Here is a 22,169-nt window from a genome sequence, read left to right on the forward strand (position 1 = left end):
ATTTTTTTTCTAAAAATACACTTTGAATTAATAAGTAGTCTAAAGACATCTACCCACTTATTCAACAAATATTTACTAAGCACCTACCATATGCAAGGCACTGTTCTTGATGCTGGAAATAGAATAGTACACAAATAGTGCCTGTGGTAGCCAGCCTCCAAGATGGCCCTTAATAAAACTTACCTTCAGGTTATTCACACCCTTGTGAAGCCCTCACCCATAATGTATCAGGACTGCTCTGTCACCAATAGAATATGACAGTAGTTTACACATGTCACTTCCCTTGCTAGGTTTTAAGATATTTTAGAGCCAGGTACAGAGGCTCATGTCTGTAATCCTAGATACTTAGGGGACTGAACAGAAGATCATAAATTCAAGGGCAGCCTAGGCAACTTGGTGAGACCTTATTTCAAAATAAAAATAAAAAGGGGGGCTGGGGTTGTGGTTCAATGGTAGAGTGCTTGCCTAGCATACATGAGGCACTGGGTTCGATCCTCAGCACCACATAAATGTAAAATAAAGATATTGTGTCCATCTAAAACTTAAGAATAAATATTTTTTTAAAAATAAAAATAAAATAAAAGCGCTGGGGAGTGTAGCTCAGTGATAAGAGTGCTTTTGGGTTCAATATAGTATCACAAAAATATTCATATATATATAAGGCATCTGCCTTATTATGATCTTAAATCATTCACTCTGAAGGAAAGCAGCCACTGTGGCATGAAGAAAGGCCTACACAGTAAGGAAATAACACTTCCAGTCAACAGCCCACATGAGCAGTCTTTGAAGTAGATATCTTAGCTCCAGCCAAACCTTTAGATGACTGCAGTCCTAAGTGACATGTGGACTACAATCTCCTCTGAGACCCTAAATTAGAATCACTTAGCTAAACTACTTCCCAATTCCTGATCCACAAAAACTACAAAGTAGCAATATTTTGTTGTTTTAAAGCACTGAAGTACATAACTTACAAAGTCCCTCCCCTCACTGAGTACATATTCTCTAGTGGGGCTGACAAGCAAATACACAAATTGATATATATGATAAGTAGGAATAAAAGCTATGAAGAAAAGTAAGACAAGGTGTAAGTCCATGGGGAGTTGGACAACTCACTGTTCCATCATTGTAAATTCTGTGTGACCCCATGGTCTATTTCATATGAATGCTTTCAGGATTACAGGAGGAACAATGTAAACTGCTTTGTTTCAGTTTCCTGCTTTGAACAATATGGTGCGGGGGGGGGTGGTCTCTGTATAGACCAAGTGGTTATAAGATCTAAATGATAAATTATGTATACTCAAGCTCATAAACTGTTGGTATGTACTGAATTTTGCCAGCAGAAACTTTTATAGTCTTTTACTGTTATTTAATAGATACTTGTCTGAGATATATATATATATATATATATATATATATATATATATATATATCTCAGACAAGTATCTATTAAGTAAATAGGCATTGTGTTAGATATTGAAAAATATTATTTTTCCTTTGAATTGGTGAAGTGAAATTTAACACTATATAAAAAGTGGATGTATTTGGATAAGACAATATGAGAAGCCAGATTTACAAATATCCCTATCTCCCCTTACAGTTTAAGAACACTAGAATAATTATCCTTACTAATCAATTTTGGAAGAAACAAAGAATAATATAATAAGGGTACTATTTATGGAAACACAATGGTAATATTGACATCGATGGATCTTTAGAAAATTCTGAAGGTCTCAGGCTAAAACTGATGCTGAAAAATTTGAAAATCACTCAAAACAAAAGCTTAGATGAAGATAACCTAGAATCGTCAACAAATGACAAGGGACCTCAGAGATACATTATAATCCCATCTTCTCTTACCTGGAATACCTAACTGGTCTAAAATCTCTATCTAGAAACCAGAACAATCTTTAAGAGTTATAAATCAGATCATGTCACTTTTCCATTTAAAGATCTCAGATAGCTTTCTTGTGGATTTCATTCTAGTTGCAAATTCTCTGCAATGACACACAAGAACTTACATGATTTAGCCTCTGCCTCTCTCACCAGTTTCACTTCCTACTACTTTCTTTTTCACTCACCATACTCAGCCACACAAGCCTACTTTCTAATTCTTGAACATATCAAGCTCATTCCCAACTCAGATCCTTTGTAACCTGCTCCTTGTTTATGAAATGCTTTTCTCAAGGTTCTACACATGGCCACCAACTCCTCATCATTCACATGTCAGTTTGTTACCTCCTCACAAGTTTTTCTTGACCATCTAAGCTGAAGTAGTTCCCAAGCACCCAGTGAATATTTTAATGTGCTCTATTTTCTTTCTAATATTTACTTCTATCTAAAATTATACCATTTGTGTGTACATGTGTATTTATTGTCTGTCTCCCTTAACTAAAATACAATCTCCAAGAGTGCAGGAACTATGTTTGTCTTGTTTACCATTTCATCCCCACCATGTCTGCCCCATTTAAGTTTCTAACGAATATTTGTGGGAAACAAATGCTGATGGTCTCTAACAATTCTGTCAACCATCTAAATCCTTATAAATCTGCAAAATAGTGAACACCTTCAAAACTTGAGAAGTGGAAGATACTTTCTTGTTTGAGACAGATGTGTGAAAATAAGAACACAGAATACTTTATGAAGATACATATTTTAGTTCATTTAATAATTTGCTGTGGAAAAGTAATAAACAAGATGCATACAGCTCTGCCTTCATGGAATTTATACTCCACCATGACAGAAGACCCTAAAAGCAATTACAAATATGAATAAACAGAAAAACACAACACTATTCAGCAATAAGAAGGAATAAAGTGCTGATACATATTATAACATGTAATATGTTGAAAACATTTATGGTAAGTGAAAGAAGCAGTCAAAAATTTATATATTGTATGATTCCATTTACATGAAATATCTAGATGAGGAAAATCTATAGAGATAGAAAGTAGGTTAGTGGCTGCTTAGAACTAGATGGATGGGGGATAAGGGATGAAAGCTAAAGGATATTATAGGGATTCTTTTTGAGGTTATAAAAATGTTGTAAAGTTGACATATCTCGTTGTGATATGCTAAAATGCTAAGTATACTAAATACTAAATGGGTTAATTTAATGATATGTAAATTTAAAAAAATATTAATAAATGCTATGAGAGAGGAACTACAAGAAACTCTTGAATATATAACCTAGTTTAATGGTCAGGGAAGACCTTTTTTGAAAAAGTAATGAGATCTGAATTATGACTAGGAACTAGCCAAGTGAAAGATGTATTTGGGGTGGTATATGGCATGGGTGAACATGTGAAGGGAAAAAGAAAACCTAGGGCTAGAAATTTTTAGTGCACCTGGAATATAAAATAAAGGTGATATAAATAAGGCTATAGGAGAGAAAAGGGATCATAGAGAGCCTGGAGTCAGCCTCTCAAGTCACTGGGATTATAGGTATATACCACCACATTTGACTCACTAATGAACTTTAGACAGGGGTGACAGGATGAGATTTGCAGCCATTCTTCACTATGTCAGAGATGAATGCATGACTCCTTACCAAAGTGTTTTAGGACTCTAAAAGAGGAAATGCAAAATAATATGGAAGGTACATCATATATAATGATGACATAAAACATAAAACAAAATCACTTTAAAGAACTTTCATAGCAAGTACATGAATGAGTGAGCACACACTTAACGGTACTACCAATATAAAAATATATTTCTGCAGATACAACACAGCATAGTTGTTGTAAATAAACTTTGGAATTAGACCCTAGAGTCAATCTCAGATCTGCCACTCATTAGCTGTGTATCTTAGGCAAGTTACTGGCCAAGCTTAGCTACTATGAATGAAAGTTTCCTCATTTATAAAGAGGGAAAGATAATATCTTCTCCATAGGATTTGTTAAAGCATATACTCTATATAGAGTGCCTGGCACATAATAAGCATCCAATAAATGCTATTATTATATTATTTTACCTTCTATGAGCTCTTAGCCAACCTTCTCGAAAGAGTGCTTTATACCTATCTACTTATCCTCACTTCCTATGTGTTTATCTCCTCCTATTAGAATTTAAGTGTCATTTTGTTCACCAACATATCTATACCAACCTAGAACACTGTCTATCATGTGATACACAAACTGTTTTCACTGAATGAATGAATGATTAAACATATTCCTCAACACACTGTAATCCACACAGTTCAACACACAGTTCAAACACCAATCCATGAAACCTTACTTAGATAATATTAAATCCAACAGATATTTGGTAATCCTCATCATCCTATATCTCTCTATTGCATATGACATTAAATAACTCATGACTCATTCCTTCCTGAAACTCATTACTCCTTTGGCTTCTATGACATCACTCTCTCTGAAGTTTCCTCATATCTTTTAAACTATCTTTCCTGGGGTCATCACCTACTAAGTTCTTAAAAATTGATGTTCCCCAGTGTTCTTTCCTTAGTCCACTCCTCTCTATTCCAACGACTGTCAAATGGAGAGGTGAACATGTCAGAAATACCAAGGGAGACTTTTGCCAAAGTAAATTCCCCAGGGTCTGAGAATCACTGCCTCAGTGAATCATTATTACTGGAAAGAACTATATACTGCTGCAGTGTGCTAGGAAGGCAAAAAGGTTGTGAACACCTCTACCTGCTCTCCTTGGTTATGAACCACCTATATGCTAATGATCCCACAAGGTCTTATCTACATCCATGAAATTTCCCATCTTAGGGCTAGTATATCCATACATATGCACTGGGTGTTCCTCGTGAGCACATCAAACTAAGTATCCACAACTATGATGTTTCCCACAAAACCTATTCCCCTTCCTACGATGCCTCTGCCAATGAATATTGCCATCTGGTCATCAAATCCAAAAATCTGAAAGTCATCTTTGATATATCCTTTCTCCCACACTTCTCAAACAAATTTTGTTGACTTTATCAACTACATTATTTTCAATTCTGTACCACCTTCTACATTCCCACTACCATTTTAAAGTTAAGGCCTTTATCACTTCTAGCTCACATTAGTATAAAAACCTTCCAGTCAGCTTCCATATCTCTAGGTCAGCAGTTCTGAAAGTGTGGTTGCCAGGCTAGTATTATCAGTGTTGCCTGGGAACTTGTTAGAAGAACAGCTTCTCAGGTCCTATTGCTGACCAACTGAATCAGCATCTAGAGATAGTGCCCAGATAACTGCATTTTAACAAGCCTTGCAGATTGTGAGGCATGTAAAACTTTTAAAGACCCACTGCTTCATGCTTATTCCCTTAGATTAGTAGTCTTCAGCCTTGGATGAATATTACAACAGCCTGCGAAGTTTTAAGAATACTGATGCTTGTGTCTTACACCTCAGGTCCTGAGTTGATTGTTCTAAGGTAAATGCAGTACCTATGAAAACCAAGTGATTAAATTTGCATCAAAGACTGAGAGCCACTGTCTTAGATCCCACCTCTTTAAAGTCAATTCATCTATTTAAAATGCAAATATGAGCAGAAGTACCAGGGATTGAAATGGAGAAAATTATATTCTATGCATGTATGAATAAATCAAAATGAACTCTACTACTATGTATAACTCTAACACATTAATAAAAACATTAAAAAGTGAAATGTAAATGTGACCTGATTAAAAAGCTTTAAATATTTTTCTATCAAGTTAAAAAAAGTACAAGCATATCAGCATAACATTCAATACCCTTTATAGCCTAGCCAAAATTTAGCTACCACTATGAGGAAGGCATCATAATGTAGAAGCTAAGGTCGGTTGGAAGGCAAATGGTCTAAGTTTATCCCAGCACTCCCACTTATTAGCTGTGGAACCCTGAGGTTACTTAATCCCTCAGTGCTTCAGTATCTACCTCATGTGGTAATGATGAGGATTAAATGAAGGAATACATGTAAGTCTCATTAGGACAGCTCCTGACACACAATGAAGTACTAAACAGACGGGAGTTGTTATTATGTAATTTACCACCATCTACAGAGATTCTATTTCAAATTTCCAAATTGGACTGTAATTGTCTCCCACATAACTCTGAGTTTATCATTTACCAGGCTTTATCAATTATTTCTTTATATACCTACAGTACATTTGTAATAGCTATTTCTCTGTGCCTAATATATAATAATTGCTCAATGAATCTGATAACAACAGAGAAATAATATGGCAGCACCACATTTTAGCCCCAGGTTTGTTTCTATAGCAATGATTTTACTAATAAATATATATAATACATTTATATAATATTAAACTTTATAAAAACATAACAGCAGAAACTTTCAAAGCAAAATATGAACAATAAAACAATCTTGAACTTAAATCAAGCACCAGGTTTCTGGGCTATTTTCAGTACCAGAATTTGTATTACAGAATCTCTGTTTTATCTGAAGTGGGTAAATGTGAGATATGTTAAGTCTTTTCTATCAATAATTCTACATGGTACTACTAATAAAAGAATCCTGTATTCTCAAGCACTGAAATTGGAATAATGATATTAAGGACCACTGAGCATCAGCAGGTGGCCAAAAAGACAGATTTTCTACCTGGAAATGACTTAGAGAGGCTACATAATATACATAATGGTTCTTTTATCTTCAGAATGATATGTAGCCACTAAGAATAAGAACTGAAAAAAGATCTGAGATATCAAAGAAAACCAAAAATGTAACCCAAACCTACATTTTGCATACCTTTAAAATACCATCCAAAGTTCCTTTATAGAGGTCCACATGTCCCACGATTGCCCTCTGGTTCATCATGCGAGTTCGCACCACATCAACTGGATTGGACGCCAGAGCCCCAGCCAGGCCACATGTAAAGCTGGAACTAAAGATGAAAACTTTAAGAAAATAGATTGTCCCCACTTCCATCTCCTGTTCACTTAAAGAGAAATTAAGCCAAACATAAAGGTACAATAACTCAGACCTATCAGATAAAACCTGACATTTGCCCTTTCATTACAATCTAAAGAAAAAAGGAAATCTTTTCTAAACAAACATCATTCAAGGTTGTCCCATCAGTTTTTCAATCTGACACTTGCCCCCTTTTTCAAAGTAGACAGTTTATATGCTTAACAACACCTCCAAGCAGGAAGTGTAACTCATTATTTATTAGTTACATATAATTTTCAAACCACAGCAAAATATGCCAAATACATTTAAATTACAAAACATCATAAAGGTTGGAAGACTAAAAAAATATAAAATGAGATCAGCAACAGTCTTTAGCCAAAAACTGTGGTTTAGATTCAGAGGCTCCACAAAACTTCACCTTTTTATCTTAGTCTCATTGAGAAAAGTTTGCTTTCTGATATAAAATAAACCAAGGAAAATAATAGATGAGTTTAGCATATAGAGTCTATATTTGAATATATGCAAATCTTATAAACATCTTGTAGGCTGCTGTATTACACACTGCTCTGCAGTACTCAAGTGCCCATAGCATCTGGGATCTCTCTGAAATGCAAAATGTGCAGAAGTCTTGAAGTGCTGGAAATAAGAGAGACAAATGTATTATGGTCATATTTAACAGTTATTAATTTCACCTGTGAATGTCAGTGACTGAGGCTTTGTGTGCTCAAATTGCCAAAAGTATAAAATAAGTACAACCTTTCCTACTTACACAAAGTGAGTTAAAATTGTATCTCCCATCATTCCTGACAATATCAGGTGCTTCTTGGTAATATCATAGACTGGTAGCTCTACTCCCACAACAATGGCAGCACGCTGAGCAGTTGGGACCACACCCTACAAAACACAAGTTAACATTAGACACTAAGGAAATAAAGAGAGTGACATAAATCTCCAAGTGAATAAAATAGGTCAATAGTTGAAAAGTATAGGGGAAAAATGCCAAGTCTGAAATACAGAGATCATTCTTTCAAATCAGTGACTAAAACTTATATATTCCCAACTTACTTGCTGTACTAAAAATAAATTCACTGATATGACACCTAAAGCGTGAGACAAAAATAGATAAATCAGATTTCATCATTAAAAATTTTGCGATTTATGGGGCTGGGATGTGGCTCAAGCGGTAGCGCGCTTGCCTGGCATGCGTGCGGCCCTGGTTCGATCTTCAGCACCACATATAAACAAAGATGTTGTGTCTGCCGAAAACTAAAAAATAAATATTAAAATTCTCTCTCTCTCTCTCTCTCTCTCTCTCTCTCTCTCTCTCTCTCTCTCTCTCACTCTGTCTTTAAAAAAAAATGCGATTTAAAAGACACCACCAAGAGAGTGAACAGGAAACCCACACAATCAGACAAAATGCTTGCAAATCATGTATCTGATAAGGAACGAGTACCCAGAATAAAAAAAAAAAAAGTTTAAAACACATGATAAAAAGAAAAATAATCCAATTTTTTAAATGGACAAAAGATCTAAAGACACTTACCCCAAAGAAAATATGTGAATGACCAAAAAGCAAATGAAAAGTTGCTTAACATCATTAGTCATTAGGGAAATGCAAATCAAAATCATAATGACATGCTACTTCACAGCAACTAAGATGACTATAATTATTTTTTTTAAGTAAAATAGCAAGTGTTGGTTAAGATGTGGAAAAAGTGGAACACTTATACACTGCTGGGGTGGGAACACAAAATGAGACAGCCACTGTGGAAACAATTGACATTTCCTCAGAATGTCAAATACAAAATTACCATATGATTCAGCAATTTCATAACTACGTTCATACCCAAGAAAAATTAATATATATATGTATATATATATATATATATATATATATTCATGCAAAAATGTATAGCCAATGTTCATAGTGACATTAGGCACAATAGCCAAAAAGTAGAAAACAACCTAAACATTCATAAATTGATGAAAGTATAAACCAAAAATGTAGAATTATTATTCAGCCATAAAAAGAAATAAAGTACTAGTACTGGGATATAGCTCAGTGGTAAGGCACCTGCATAGCACACACAAGGCCCTGGGTTCCATCCCAAGCATTGCAAAGAAAAAAATGTACTGATACATGCTACAACACACATGAACCTCGAAAACAGTATGTTAATGCCAGTCACAAAAGACTATATATGATATGCTTCCATTTATAAGAAATATCTACAATAGACAAATCTATATGGACAGAGAATAGAGTAGTAGTTGGATAGGGCTGGGAAGGCTGGGAGAAATAGAAAATGAAAACTAAAGGGTAGGGGTTTTTTTTTAATATTTTATTAGTTGTTGATGGACCTTTATTTATATATGGTGCTGAGAATCGAGTCTAGTGCCTCATATAGGCTAGGCAAGCGCTCTACCACTGAGCCACAACCCTAGCCCCAGGGGTTTCTTTTTGATAATGAAAATGTTCTGAAATTAAGACAGTGGTAACCATTGCACAAATACAAAAATATACTAGAAGCCATTACATTGTATACTTTAAAGGCAAAAGCTGCTATGAAAAATAAAACCATGAAACAAAAGTCAGTGAGGAAAAGTAGAACTTCTGAGTTTAACTCATAGAATTTTAGGATGTACAGAATGCACACACAGTAGGGTAACAGTAAAGGTATGAAGCAGCTATGGAAAAAGGCCTAGGAAAAGCAAAACTTCCCCTTTCAAGTCCTTACAAGTTCTGTGGGAACAGTATCAGTGATCTACTCACTAACACAATATTCCTTTCATAGCTCACAAGATAACAGAGGGTTGCTAGAGCATTAAAAGTCACATATTTGAAAGAATATTAAGGATACAAGAATATGCTTATGATATAATGTTAAAGAAGGCAAGACATGAAATTATATATAGTAATATTCTAACTTTAGGGGAAAAGGTATACGTATATACACATATACCAAATTTTAGAAAGGATTAGAAGAAAACACATCTGGGGTTAGGAAAACAGATAAATTAACTATCATTTTTATACCTTTTATATATGTTATTTTTTTTAGATAATACATGACAGTAGAGTGTATTTTTATATATTACACATACATGGAGTACAACTTATCCTAATTAGAATCCCATTCTTGTGATTAACAATGTTGTGGAGCTACACTGGTTGTGTATTCATATATGAACATTGGAAAGTTATGTCTGATTCATTCCACTGTATTTCCTATTCCCATGCCCCCTCCCTTCCCTTCATTCCCATTTGTCTAATCCAATAAACTTCGATTCTTCTTTCCCCTCCCCCGTATCATGTGTTAGCATCCATATATCAGAGAGAAAATTCAGACTTAGGGGTTTTTTGATTGGCTTATTTCACTTAGCGTAATAGTCTCCAACTCCATCTATTTACCGGCAAATACCATATTTTTCACATTTTCACAATTAAATATTTTACCTTTATAATTGTTTATCATTAAAATTGAAAATTACACCCCTTAAATATGAATACTTTTTTATCAATCATACCTCAATAAAGCTGGGGAATTAATGAAAATATATAAATGAATTTTAAAAATTGAAAATAACATACCAGGAGGATAACTGCTTTCTGGAATAACTCTAATATTAAAATGTTCAATCACTTCTAAATTCCCAAACTCAATTTATAAAGTAGAAGTGATATAACTATGCTGAAATGCTTGATTCTGATAATCTGGCCAAACAGTGCCTTCCTCTGTGACTCTTTCACCTGCTTCACTGTTAAATAGGATGATGTTTTTTCCAGAAGACTACTTGTAAACAGTTAGGCCCCAAACTGGGACCCACAGGTAGAATTCAGGCCACAGACATGTTTTGTGTGGCCCACAGAATATTTATAAAAATTCAGAAGTTGTGAATATATGAAAAATTAGTATACTTTACATAGAAATGCACATTTCTAGATTTTCTTGAAAGGCTAGAAAACTTGGCCACACTGGGCTTACCATCAATACATGGCAGCTAGAGCTAAGAAGAAACTGTCCTCTTTCAAAGTGGCTAGTGCTTTGTAGTTCAAACCACAGCCCTCATCATACAACTGGCTCTCCAACTCTGACTGAAGTCCTGGTTATACTTTGTTATTATACTCCTGCTATTTTTTCTTACAATGGAATTAGGAAGAAAATGAAATGTTTCTGGTACCCATGTTACAATCAAAGCAGGAAAATAAACCATATATTTGAAGAAAATCATAAGCATAGTTCCTTGTTGAAAAGAAAATATTCCTGTGTTTAAAATATGTCTGCATCAAAAAGGATACATGATATAATGTTTTTTGCTTCTCTACATTGCATGCCTTGATCATGTAATTAGCCTGGATCATAAAATTAGCTATATTCAGTTCCTAAGGAAACTAAATAAAGATTTACCACTTCTGGATATATAACCAAAAGAATTGACTGCAGGGGCTGGGGCTGTAGCTCAGTGGCAGAGAGTTTGCCTAGCATGTGTGAAGTACTTGGTTAGATCCTTAGCACCACATGAAAATAAACAAATAAAATGAAGGCATTCTGCCCATCTACAATTATAAAAATATTTTTTAGATTGACTGCAGGGTCTCAAAGATATATTTGTATACCCATTTACATAGCAGTATTATTCACAATAGCCAAAAGGTGAAGCCACCTAAGTGTTCATGAATGGTTGAATAGATAAACAAAATGTGGTATATACATACAATGGGATTATTCAGTCTTAAAAAAGGAAGGAAATGCTGATACATGCTACCATTTGGATGAACCTTAATGACATTATGCTAAGTGAAACCTCACAAAAGGACAAATATTATATAATTCTATTTATATGAGGTATCTAGACTAGTTAAACTCATAGAAAGAGAGTAGAATAGGGGTTGCCAGGGGGTTGGGGTAAGGGAAACATGGAGTTTCTATTTTACATCTATTTTACAAAACTACAGAGTTGTAGTTTTGTAAAATAGAGTTCTGAAGACTGACTGCACAACAATGTGAATGTATTTAACACTACTGAACTATACACATACAAATGGTTAAGGGATCAATTTTATGTAGATTTTACCACAATTAAAAATAAAAATATCTATGCTCCCTTGACAATATCCCCCATTCTACTTATTGCTTTGTCTTTGTCACCTGGAATCAGTTTATGAAAAAGTTCTAGTTAGTTTTATTTTCTGGTTTTAAGGTAGACTAATCAAGAAAGTACACCATGCTGTGATCAAAGAGCAAACTTTAAGGATCATTAATGGATGCTTTGATCATAACATGAAAGATTATGTCTATCTCAAAAGAATACACAACACAATGTACTTTGCTTCTTTGTTATGTGCCAGAATCATCCAACTGGCCTGGATCATAAAAGTATGTCCAGTTATGAAGTATTATATAAATGTTGCTAGAAGATCCCCTCATAGATTACTTGCTAATAGCAAAGGGAAAAATTATCTTTTATAACAGCAAGACCTAGTGAACATCATTTTACCAAGTTATCAAACTTAGCACTATTAATCATGGGACAACCTAACTTTATGCACCTCTCGCTATGATGCAACATGAAAAACACAGCATCTGGCATCATTCTAAATGGAAAAAAACTGAAGGCATTCCCTCTAAAATCTGGAATAAGACAGGGATGCCCTCTCTCATCGCTTCTATTCAATATAGTTCTCGAAATACTGGCCAGAGCAATTAGACAGACAAAAGAAAATAAAGGCATTAAGATAGGAAAAGAAGAACTTAAATTATCACTATTTGTGGATGATATGATCCTATACCTAGAAGACACAAAAGGGTCTACAAAGAAACTACTAGAGCTAATAAATGAATTCAGCAAAGTGGCAGGATATAAAATCAACACGCATAAATCTAAGGCATTCCTGTATATCAGCGACAAATCTTCTGAATTGGAAATGAGGAAAACCACCCCATTCACAATATCCTCAAAAAAAATAAAATACTTGGGAATCAACCTAACAAAAGAGGTGAAAGATTTATACAATGAAAACTACAGAACCCTAAAGAGAGAAATAGAAGAAGATCTTAGAAGATGGAAAAATATACCCTGTTCATGGATAGGCAGAACTAACATCATCAAAATGGCGATATTACCAAAAGTTCTCTATAGGTTCAATGCAATGCCAATCAAAATCCCAACGACATTTCTTGTAGAAATAGATAAAGCAATCATGAAATTCATATGGAAAAATAAAAGACCCAGAATAGCAAAAGCAATTCTAAGCAGGAAGTGTGAATCAGGAGGTGTAGCGATACCAGATTTCAAACTGTACTACAAAGCAATAGTAACAAAAACAGCATGGTACTGGTACCAAAACAGGTGGGTGGACCAATGGTATAGAATAGAGGACACAGAAACCAATCCACAAAATTACAACTATCTTATATTCGATAAAGGGGCTAAAAGCATATACACACACACACACACACACACACACACACACACAAATAAAACTAATATGTTCAAATTCTACCAGTCATTTAGTCCAGGTCATGAGATCATGCATAAGTAGCATTCAAAGTTCAATTCTTTCAATGTCTATGTTTGAATTTTTAATAACAAGTAGTTGTGGAAAATATAAAGGAAGAATATTAGCAAAGCTCTCATTTTTATTTAGAAGTCATTAATGGGTTTCCCATACATTCTCTCTGCATAGTATAAGTATTCTTATTTACTATTACAATATCTAGTAATTAACACAGATTAAAAAGTTATAGCAATAATGACAACAAACAGTAAAGAATAGAAGGCTGGGGCTGGGGTTGTGGCTCAGTGGTAGAGTGCTTGCCTAGCATGTGTGAGGCACTGGGTTCAATCCTCAGCACCACATAAAAAAATAAAGTTTAAAAAAAATTAAAAAAAGAATAGAAAGCTGGAAGATAATATGACAAATTGTTAACAGTTATTATTGCTAGGTGGTGGGACTACCGCTGTAATTTTTGTTTTTGCTTTTCTGTATCTTCTCAATATTTTACAGTACATTGTACTTTTTATAAGGTTAAAAAGGTTTTTTAAACATAAGCACTACAGAGGCCATCATAGACAAAGATTGTGTGTCACTACAAAACTAGTAAAAAATACTTTGAAGAACTAAATTCACTGTGAATTTAAACAAACCAAAAATAATGCAATACCTTTCCCCATATATACAACCCTCAAACATTAAGCAGAAATAAAGATCACTGATAAATATTGGTCCTTTCATTGGTGATGAGGAGCTTCTTTTTAAAAAATATTTTTTAGTTGTAGTTGGATACAATACCTTTATATTTTATTTATTTATTTTTATTTGGTGCTGAAGATCAAACCCAGGGCTCGCATGTACTAGGCGAGCAGTCGACCGCTGAGACACAACCCCAACCACCCCCTTCACATCCCAGGAGCTTCTTACTTTGTTTGGGGGAGGTTATAATTTACAATTTTATGTCCTTATATAAAAAAGTATTGCTTGCAAATTCTAGGAACTGAGAGTATAGAACAATATTAGGAAAAGAGTACTCACCCTCCACAAACCCCTGGTGCCTTCTTGTTGGTATATATCAATGAAGCTGCCAATCATGCTTCCTTGGAACAAGCTTCCTTGAGCCTGCATTCGAATCTAGAATACAAGATGTGACCATTGTTTTGACAAAGAGAACCAAAATAAGATGTTTCACTCATTTAAAATTAAGAAAAAAGTATTTGGGAATTCTCAGAAAGAGCTCTGCTGTTATGATGAAATTAATGAGTTAAGTTCCAGCCAAAGAAATACAATTTATGTCAAAGTATATTTCATAAAGATTATTTTCATTAGCCTCATATTCCCCATGGTAAGTACAACATTTCTGGAGTTGGGAGAAAATGTGGGGGAAAAGAACATGCATTCAGTAAGGGTAGACAATAATTTTTAAAATATGGTTGGTTTAGTAAAAAGTTAAAAACAACCTAAATATCCCCAAAGAATAACAATAACAGATCAGTTACATAAATTATGTATTCAAGTATAGCCATTTAAAGGAATACTATGGAGCCATAACTTTTCTTGTAGAATAATATCTGTTGATAATGAAAAATGTTAAAATTAATTGCTAATTTAGAAAAAGGATTGCAAAGCAGTATGTATATCATTTTTATTAAAACATGTGAACTTAAAAATATTCATAAACACAGCAAGGAGATTGGACGAACATATGTACCCAAATATTTTTTTAATAAAATATAAGCTTATTTATTTTTATGTTTTGCTGTGGACAATTTGTACAAAGTTTTCAGATCTCAGACTAAATGTAAAATGGATCTTTTAAGGTGAAAATAGAATGCCAGATTCTAATGAAGAGAACATCTCAAAGGAATAAGAGTGGTCTGCCATGTGCTTTTTTGTAAGTGCCCATGCTGGAAAAAAGTTTTCTCAATATGAAGACACTGGTACAACTTTTCCTATTACACAATTTCTTACACAACCACATGCATTACACTTATAGACAGATTTACAATTTGAAAGAAAAAAGTTCTGTCTTAATAAAATTAGTTTTTTTTTGTTTTTTGTTTTATACAAACTGTAGTTCAACCAGTTCTCTTGTCTCCTCATGCAGCAGATGCATTAATTATCTCCACCGGGTGTGGATCAGAAAAATACTTCTGAGCAGATCCTGCCAGATTTGGTTCGTTTCATGCTATACACTCTGCTTGGAGCACTAAGCTAACTTGGGGGTCATCACAGATTCTGATGCCTTGGTCTTCTGCTCCATAAGTTTTTCTTCATTCATCTTCATCATCTTCATCTTCCTCTCCATCAGATAGGGATGTACAAGGCCGGATCTGCCGGTAGCGGTCAAGCCATTTTTCTACCATCTGTGTGACCAGGGGGTGATTCCACTGGCGAGAGCTTTTCTGCATAGCTACCAGAACTCCCCCTTCAGTCACACAGCAGTCCAGCTACTCCCTGAGCAGTTTTTCTTGCTGTTCCTCATTACCTAGCTCAATGGTAAGGCTACAAGTGAGTATTGTTTTCTCTTTTTTATTTCTTATGCCTTCCATTTCTCTCTACATTGAACATGCATTACTTATATAATTATAAAAAGCAAAAATGTGTTTTAAAAATATAATTTTAGTCTTAAAAGACCTTAAATTGAATTTTACTTGTAAAAAGCATGATACTATATTCTGCCAAGTGGCATTTGAAAGCTGCAAGAAAGAAAATACAGCATTAAAAAACCATGTAAAAGATTTGGTACAATTTCCCACAGACTCTGCATACATAGAATCATAGTAGTCAGTCACAAAATACATGGCCCAAACGTAGGTCTGATTTTCATGAAGCATGACTCTAGCATTCTAGGTTTCAATAAATGTACTTGCTAAATCATATAATGGTGGCATGCTTTGATGCAGAAAGCCAACTGCCATTAAAAGAGATTTGAAATAAAATCCTAAACCAAATTAAATCAAGATGCAAACTATCACAAAGACAGATCAATACTACCCTATGGGAAGTAGAAGACTTCTTCAAGGAGGTGATTCCTCAGTAGGTCTAGAGTAGAGTAAGGTAAGTGAATGCAGGTGATGCATACAAAGATGTTCACTATATTACATTTTTCTCTACTTCTGTGCATGTTTAAAATTTTTTATCAAAAATTACATAAAGGGCTGGAGTTATACTTCAGTGTTAGAGCACTTGCCTAGCAAGCATGAGGCACTGGGTTTGATCCTCTGCAACACATAAATAAATAAAATAAAGGTATTGTATCCATCTATAAATTAAAATATTTATTTATTTATTTATTTATTTTGAAGAGAGAATTTTTTTTAATATTTATTTTTTAGTTTTCGGCGGACACAACATCTTTGTTTGTATGTAGTGCTAAGGATCGAACCCAGGCCGCACGCATGCCAGACAAGCGCACTACCGCTTGAGCCACATCCCCAGCCCAATAAAAATATTTAAAAATGAAAATTTCTTTTAAAAAAACTATATAATGAAAAATAAATTAATTAATTTAAAAAAGAAAGAAAATAAAATTTTTTTAAAAACTACATAAAGATTTAAGATAAAAATGGAGGCCACAGTTGAGCTTTACCCTGAAGGCCAACCATACACCACCCAAAACTTAAGTTATCTTGATTTCCCCAAAGCACCATCTATAATCATAAAAAACATAAGCTTTACATCCTTATCAGCATGAATCAGTGAAATGAAATCAATCAATTATAGACAAATCAGCTTAACAGCTCTACTTGCCTTAAAAAGAATGGTAATGTATAATAGCCAATCAAACAAAAAAAAGTCAAAATAACTGGGCTCAATGGAACGTGCCTATGATCCTAACAACTTGGAAGGCTAAGGCAACTTAGTGAGACCTTGTCTCAAAATAAAAAAGGATTATAGATGTTAAATCCCCAGTATTAGAATAAAAAAGGTGAAAATACGGTTGGCCTTCCATATGCACAGACTCAACTAACCACTGATCAAAAATATTCAGAAAACAATTGCATCTGTACTGAACATGTATAGATTTTTCTTTTTCTTTTTCTTTTTTTAAGAGAGAGAGAGAGAGAGAGAGAGAGAGAGAGAGAATTTTTTAATATTTATTTTTTTTTAGTTTTTGACGGACAAAACATCTTTGTATGTGGTGCTGAGGATCGAACCCAGGCCACATGCATGCCAGAGCGCGATACTGCTTGAGCCACATCCCCAGCCCCAAGACTTTTTCCTTGTCATTATTCCTGGAACAATACAGTATCATAACTATTTACATAGCATTTATATTATATTAGACTTATAATTAATCTAAAGTTGATTTGAAATACACAGAAGGATGTGAGGAGGTTAGATGCAAATACTACACAATTTTATATAACAGACTTGAGCATTCAAGGATTTCAGATAGCCCAGAGGATTGGGGTCCTGGAACCAATCCCCCTGTGGAAAATTAGAGATGAGTACACTTCCCCTTTTATGCATCACAAACTGTGCTGTAATTGCTGTAAGGTGACATTCTTACCATTTGGTTTAAAGTTTCCTGGATGAAAGTATGTACTCTCTCTTACTGTATATCAATGAACTTTAAAATTTTTTCTAACTTAATCTGATTTTATTTTGACAAAACACAAAGAAATTGCTTTCCCTTAACTTTCTGTCTTCCCATGGGCTGGAAAAAAGATGTGATTATGGCCCAACTTCAACTAAATACATTAAAAAATACCATAGGACAGGGGTTAGCAAACTTTTTTCTGAAAAGGGCCATATAGTACATAAATTAGGCTCTGTAGGGCCTATGGCCTCCATCCTGACTAAGCAGTTCTAAAGCAAAAGCAACCATAGACATACAGAAACAAATGGGGTGGCTGTGTTCCAACAAAACTTATTTACACAGACAGTAGTAGTCAGATTTAGCCCACAAATAGTTTGCCAACCATGCTCTAGATGATGGCAATGCAACAAAATTGGATGAACCTGGGTCCTGGATGATTGATTGCACCATAGGACTACCCACCAGCATAAACTGTTGTCCTCTAGATGGTTACGTGAGGGAGAAATAAACTCATATGTATTTGAGGCCATGCATTTTGAATTTCTTTGTTATAGTGAGAGCTAAAGTATTTTTTATATCTTTATTTTTATGTGGTGCTGAGGATCGAACCCAGGGCCTTGCACAAGCTAGGCAAGCGCTCTACCACTGAGCCACAACCCAGCCCCAGAGAGCTAAAATCTTAGAAAATGAAAAAGACCAACTAGAGAAAGATTATAGAGGAGAAATGATATAAACTTGCATAGAGAAGAGAAACATTTTAGGTGCATATAGGAAAAATAAGCCTACATATGAAACCAAAATGTATGAAACCTATGAGAAAAGTCAAAATCAAAGCAGAAATTCCCAGAGAAATTAATCAAAATAGGTTGGGAACTAAAATGGAATGGATGATATAGACTATACTACTTGAACCTGGGGAGTAGTTTCTTTTTGGTATTGGAAGTTAAATCCAGAGGTGCTTTATCACTGAACTGTATTATTCCCAGTCCTTTTTTAATTTTGAGACAGTGTCTCACTAAATTACTGAGGGTCTCATTAAAGTGTTGACCTTGAACTTGTGATTCTCCTGCCTCAGCCTCCCAAGTTGCCAGGATTACAGGTATGCCCCACTGCACCCAGATATGTGGAAAGTAGTTTCAAGCAAGAAGCAGAACAGAAAAGAGAAGGTGGTGTCTTAAGGAGGTCAGAGGGTCAAAAAAATGTACTTTAGGAAAGACTTGAACATATTTATCATTCAAAGGGAGCCAACCAATAAAGATAAGAAAGTGGATAAATGGGCTGGGGATACCGTGTAGTAGTAGAATGCCTGTCTCCCTAACATGCATGAAGCCCTGGGTTCAATCCATAGCACTGCAAAAAAAGAGAGATTAAATGATACAGAATGATCCTTGATGAAACAGAAGTAAATGTAAAGTCATGGTTTCTAAGCTTGAAAGTATATCAGAATAACCTGGAGGGCTCATCATAAACAGACTGCTGGGCCCCATTCCATCCTTTCTGATTCAGTAATTATGGAGTGGGGCTCAAGAATTTGCATTTCTAGGGCTGGAGTTGTGGCTCAGTGGTAGAGCACTTGCCCAGCATGTGTGAGGCACTGGGTTCAATTCTCAGCACCCATATAAATAAATGAATAAAATAAAGGTCCATCAACATCTAAAAAATTTTTTAAAAAAGAATTTGCATTTCTAATGAGCTCCCAGTAGTGCTGATGTTGCACATCTGGAGAACCACATTTTGAGAACATCTATAGTAGAGACAAGGTACAGACAGGTATAAATGTAAATAGATTTATAAGTGATGGGTAGAAAGGCAAGAAAAGGTAGAAAGTGAGGCCATAGGAGGTAGAGTTGTCTGCTGAAAGAAAGAGGAATGATGAAATAAAAGTAAGGCTTGAAGATTTAAAATGCCCTTGAAGACCGGAAAAAGAACTGTCCCAGAATAAGTGAAAGGACTGAACATTTCAATCATGTTATAAATCACATAGGCAAGGTCACAATCTAAAATTGTGACTTCACCCCAGACAGTAGTCAGATTTAGCCCACAAACAATACTGGTAATACTCAGTCCTATCAAGGTATAAGAAAGGAAAATGCAGACTGCAGCATTGGTCAACAGTTGTAATTTTGCAAGAGAGATCAGAGGAATAGGAAATTGAAGCAAATCACTTAGGTGATTAAGTCTAAGATCCAGATGGATAAGAAAGGTAGTTTCAGGGAGTTAAGTATACTTTTCTTGAAAAGCACATTCTTACAAGTATATTATAAATATTCTAGAGTTCTAGGATATAGTCAATTCTCTTCATACTTTTTCTATAAATCTAAGGTGATATAAACATTTTAAAGCTAAATTAGTCTCATTTTAAAGCAGAAAAATGATTTCATATCTCTTTTCTGCCAACTACCAGTGGTTTCTTTCGTGTGTGCTGTTTTACAAGTCACCCTCTCAGCTCAAATTCTCTGAATTGCAATAATTTGTACTTCACTTGTGGATTCGCCAATGCTAAAATAAATAAAGCATGTGTCTTTTTACTTTTTCCTCACATTCCCCCTAAAATAATTTCTTAAAACTTGAAATTCTTACTGGACACACACTGGTACTTCCAGCTACTTGGGAAGCTGAGGCAGAAGGATCACAATTTCAAGGTCAGCCTGGGCAACTAAGCAAGACTTTGTCTCAAAAGTAAAAAAGAAAAAAAAATACCAGGGATATAGCTCAGTGGTACAGCCCTTGAGTTCAATTCCCAGCATCAAAACCAAAAACTTGGGATCCTGTTACATATTTCAATCATATATTTAGTGTTTAATCATAAATTTAAATAAATTAATAAATAGAAAATATTTACCATTTTGAGCTTTAGATTGATATTAAATGTTTCTTTATATGATGTGATAAAATCCAATTATATTCTTAACAAATTAGTACCACTAAACCATAATATCATTGTGGTTCCAAATTCAGTATATCCCAAAACAGGCCCAAATATAGCATTTTTAAAAGTCAAATCTCACCTTTAAGAGAAATACAGAAAAGACAGGGAAAGACAGAAACAGATAACCCACATAGTTAGTAAAAGAGGCTTCTCTAAAAAACTGTTATCTCAATTCATCCCTTTGTTTGATATCTCAGATTACACCACACCATATGAAGATTTGGAATGGGTAAGGAGGGATATGCCTTTCTTTTGTAAAATGGGAAAAGTGCTATTAGAAATGCAGATTCATTCTCAGACCAGTTTTAGGAAAGAATACAAATGGAAGTAAGAGATCTGGATATTGATTTCTTTAAAACTACACAGTCCTTGAAAATATCCTAGAGGGGGTTGTATGCCCCTGTTTAAAGACCAATGGGTAATGCATATCATAATAAATAGACTACTATTTATTGAGCATCTGCTACCAAGTACAATTTCAGGCAGTTGACATATGTTATATTGAATTCTTAACAATGCCTAACCACTGCAGTATCTTCATTTTACAAATGAGGAAACTGAGTGAGGTTTAATGCAATTAGGTGATTATCCAACGTTTTACAGCTAGCAATGGACAGAGTGGGAATATGGACCCAAATTTGTCTTAAGCTTGTACTCTTTTCAAAGCATACTACAGACATCTCTCTTACCTTTAGAACATCGGTGGGATTGGCTATAGTGGAAGATATCACTCCTGACACCACCCCACAGATCATATTAATTAGAAGAGTTTCATCTGTAAAAAGGATTTAAAAAAGGGTCCGCTTTTATTAGGCACTAAGTTCTGAAAAGAGAATACTGAACTATCAGAGGAAGAGAATCTTAGAGAAATGACTTTAGAAACGAACTACAAAGTTTATGAAAATAAAGAAACTCAAATATTTCTAGATCCCAAATCAATACCAAACATAAAATTATAAAATATAAATTATTTCTACAAAAAAATCAGTATTTCTAAAAGGACACTGAAACATGCCCTACCTATTCTTCTACATAATTATCATAACCCACATGAATTTAGAATGTGGTTTTTCCCCTTCAATCATTTCAAATTAAAGTATATGTTTTCTAAGTCTTCTTATGGACAGTCATCAATGCAAAACATTCAGGAAATGATTGTAAAAAAGATAAAATCTTACATGTAATAGAGAAAAATTTATCTAAACATTGATTTGGACTGGTCTTAAATCACTACAAGCTTCTATTTGTCTACAGAAAAGATCTGTAGTCAAATGTAAGAAATAATTTATATATTTACTCATTTTATTTTAATTTTTATAGTGCTGGGAGTCAAACCC

General features: G+C 34.4%; 1 protein-coding gene across 5 annotated transcripts in view; it reads right to left on the reverse strand.

The window, feature by feature from the left end:
• The window catches only part of Slc25a14 (solute carrier family 25 member 14), a 34,775-nt gene that overhangs the window by 1,572 nt on the left and 11,034 nt on the right, over window positions 1-22,169 (reverse strand). For 4 of the 5 annotated variants that reach the window (XM_026380188.2, XM_026380191.2, XM_026380189.2 and 1 more), the window contains 4 exons: window positions 21,522-21,607; window positions 14,396-14,491; window positions 7,631-7,755; window positions 6,700-6,835 (listed from right to left, as the gene is read on the reverse strand). In XM_026380188.2, the coding sequence (XP_026235973.1) occupies window positions 6,700-6,835; window positions 7,631-7,755; window positions 14,396-14,491; window positions 21,522-21,607 (443 nt within the window). Of the gene's footprint in view, window positions 1-4,919; window positions 5,399-6,699; window positions 6,836-7,630; window positions 7,756-14,395; window positions 14,492-21,521; window positions 21,608-22,169 lie in introns of those variants that run through there. The other variant, XM_026380193.1, reaches the window with a different exon arrangement.

Source organism: Urocitellus parryii, chromosome X (genome assembly GCF_045843805.1).
Source record: "Urocitellus parryii isolate mUroPar1 chromosome X, mUroPar1.hap1, whole genome shotgun sequence".
Lineage (NCBI taxonomy): Eukaryota > Metazoa > Chordata > Mammalia > Rodentia > Sciuridae > Urocitellus > Urocitellus parryii.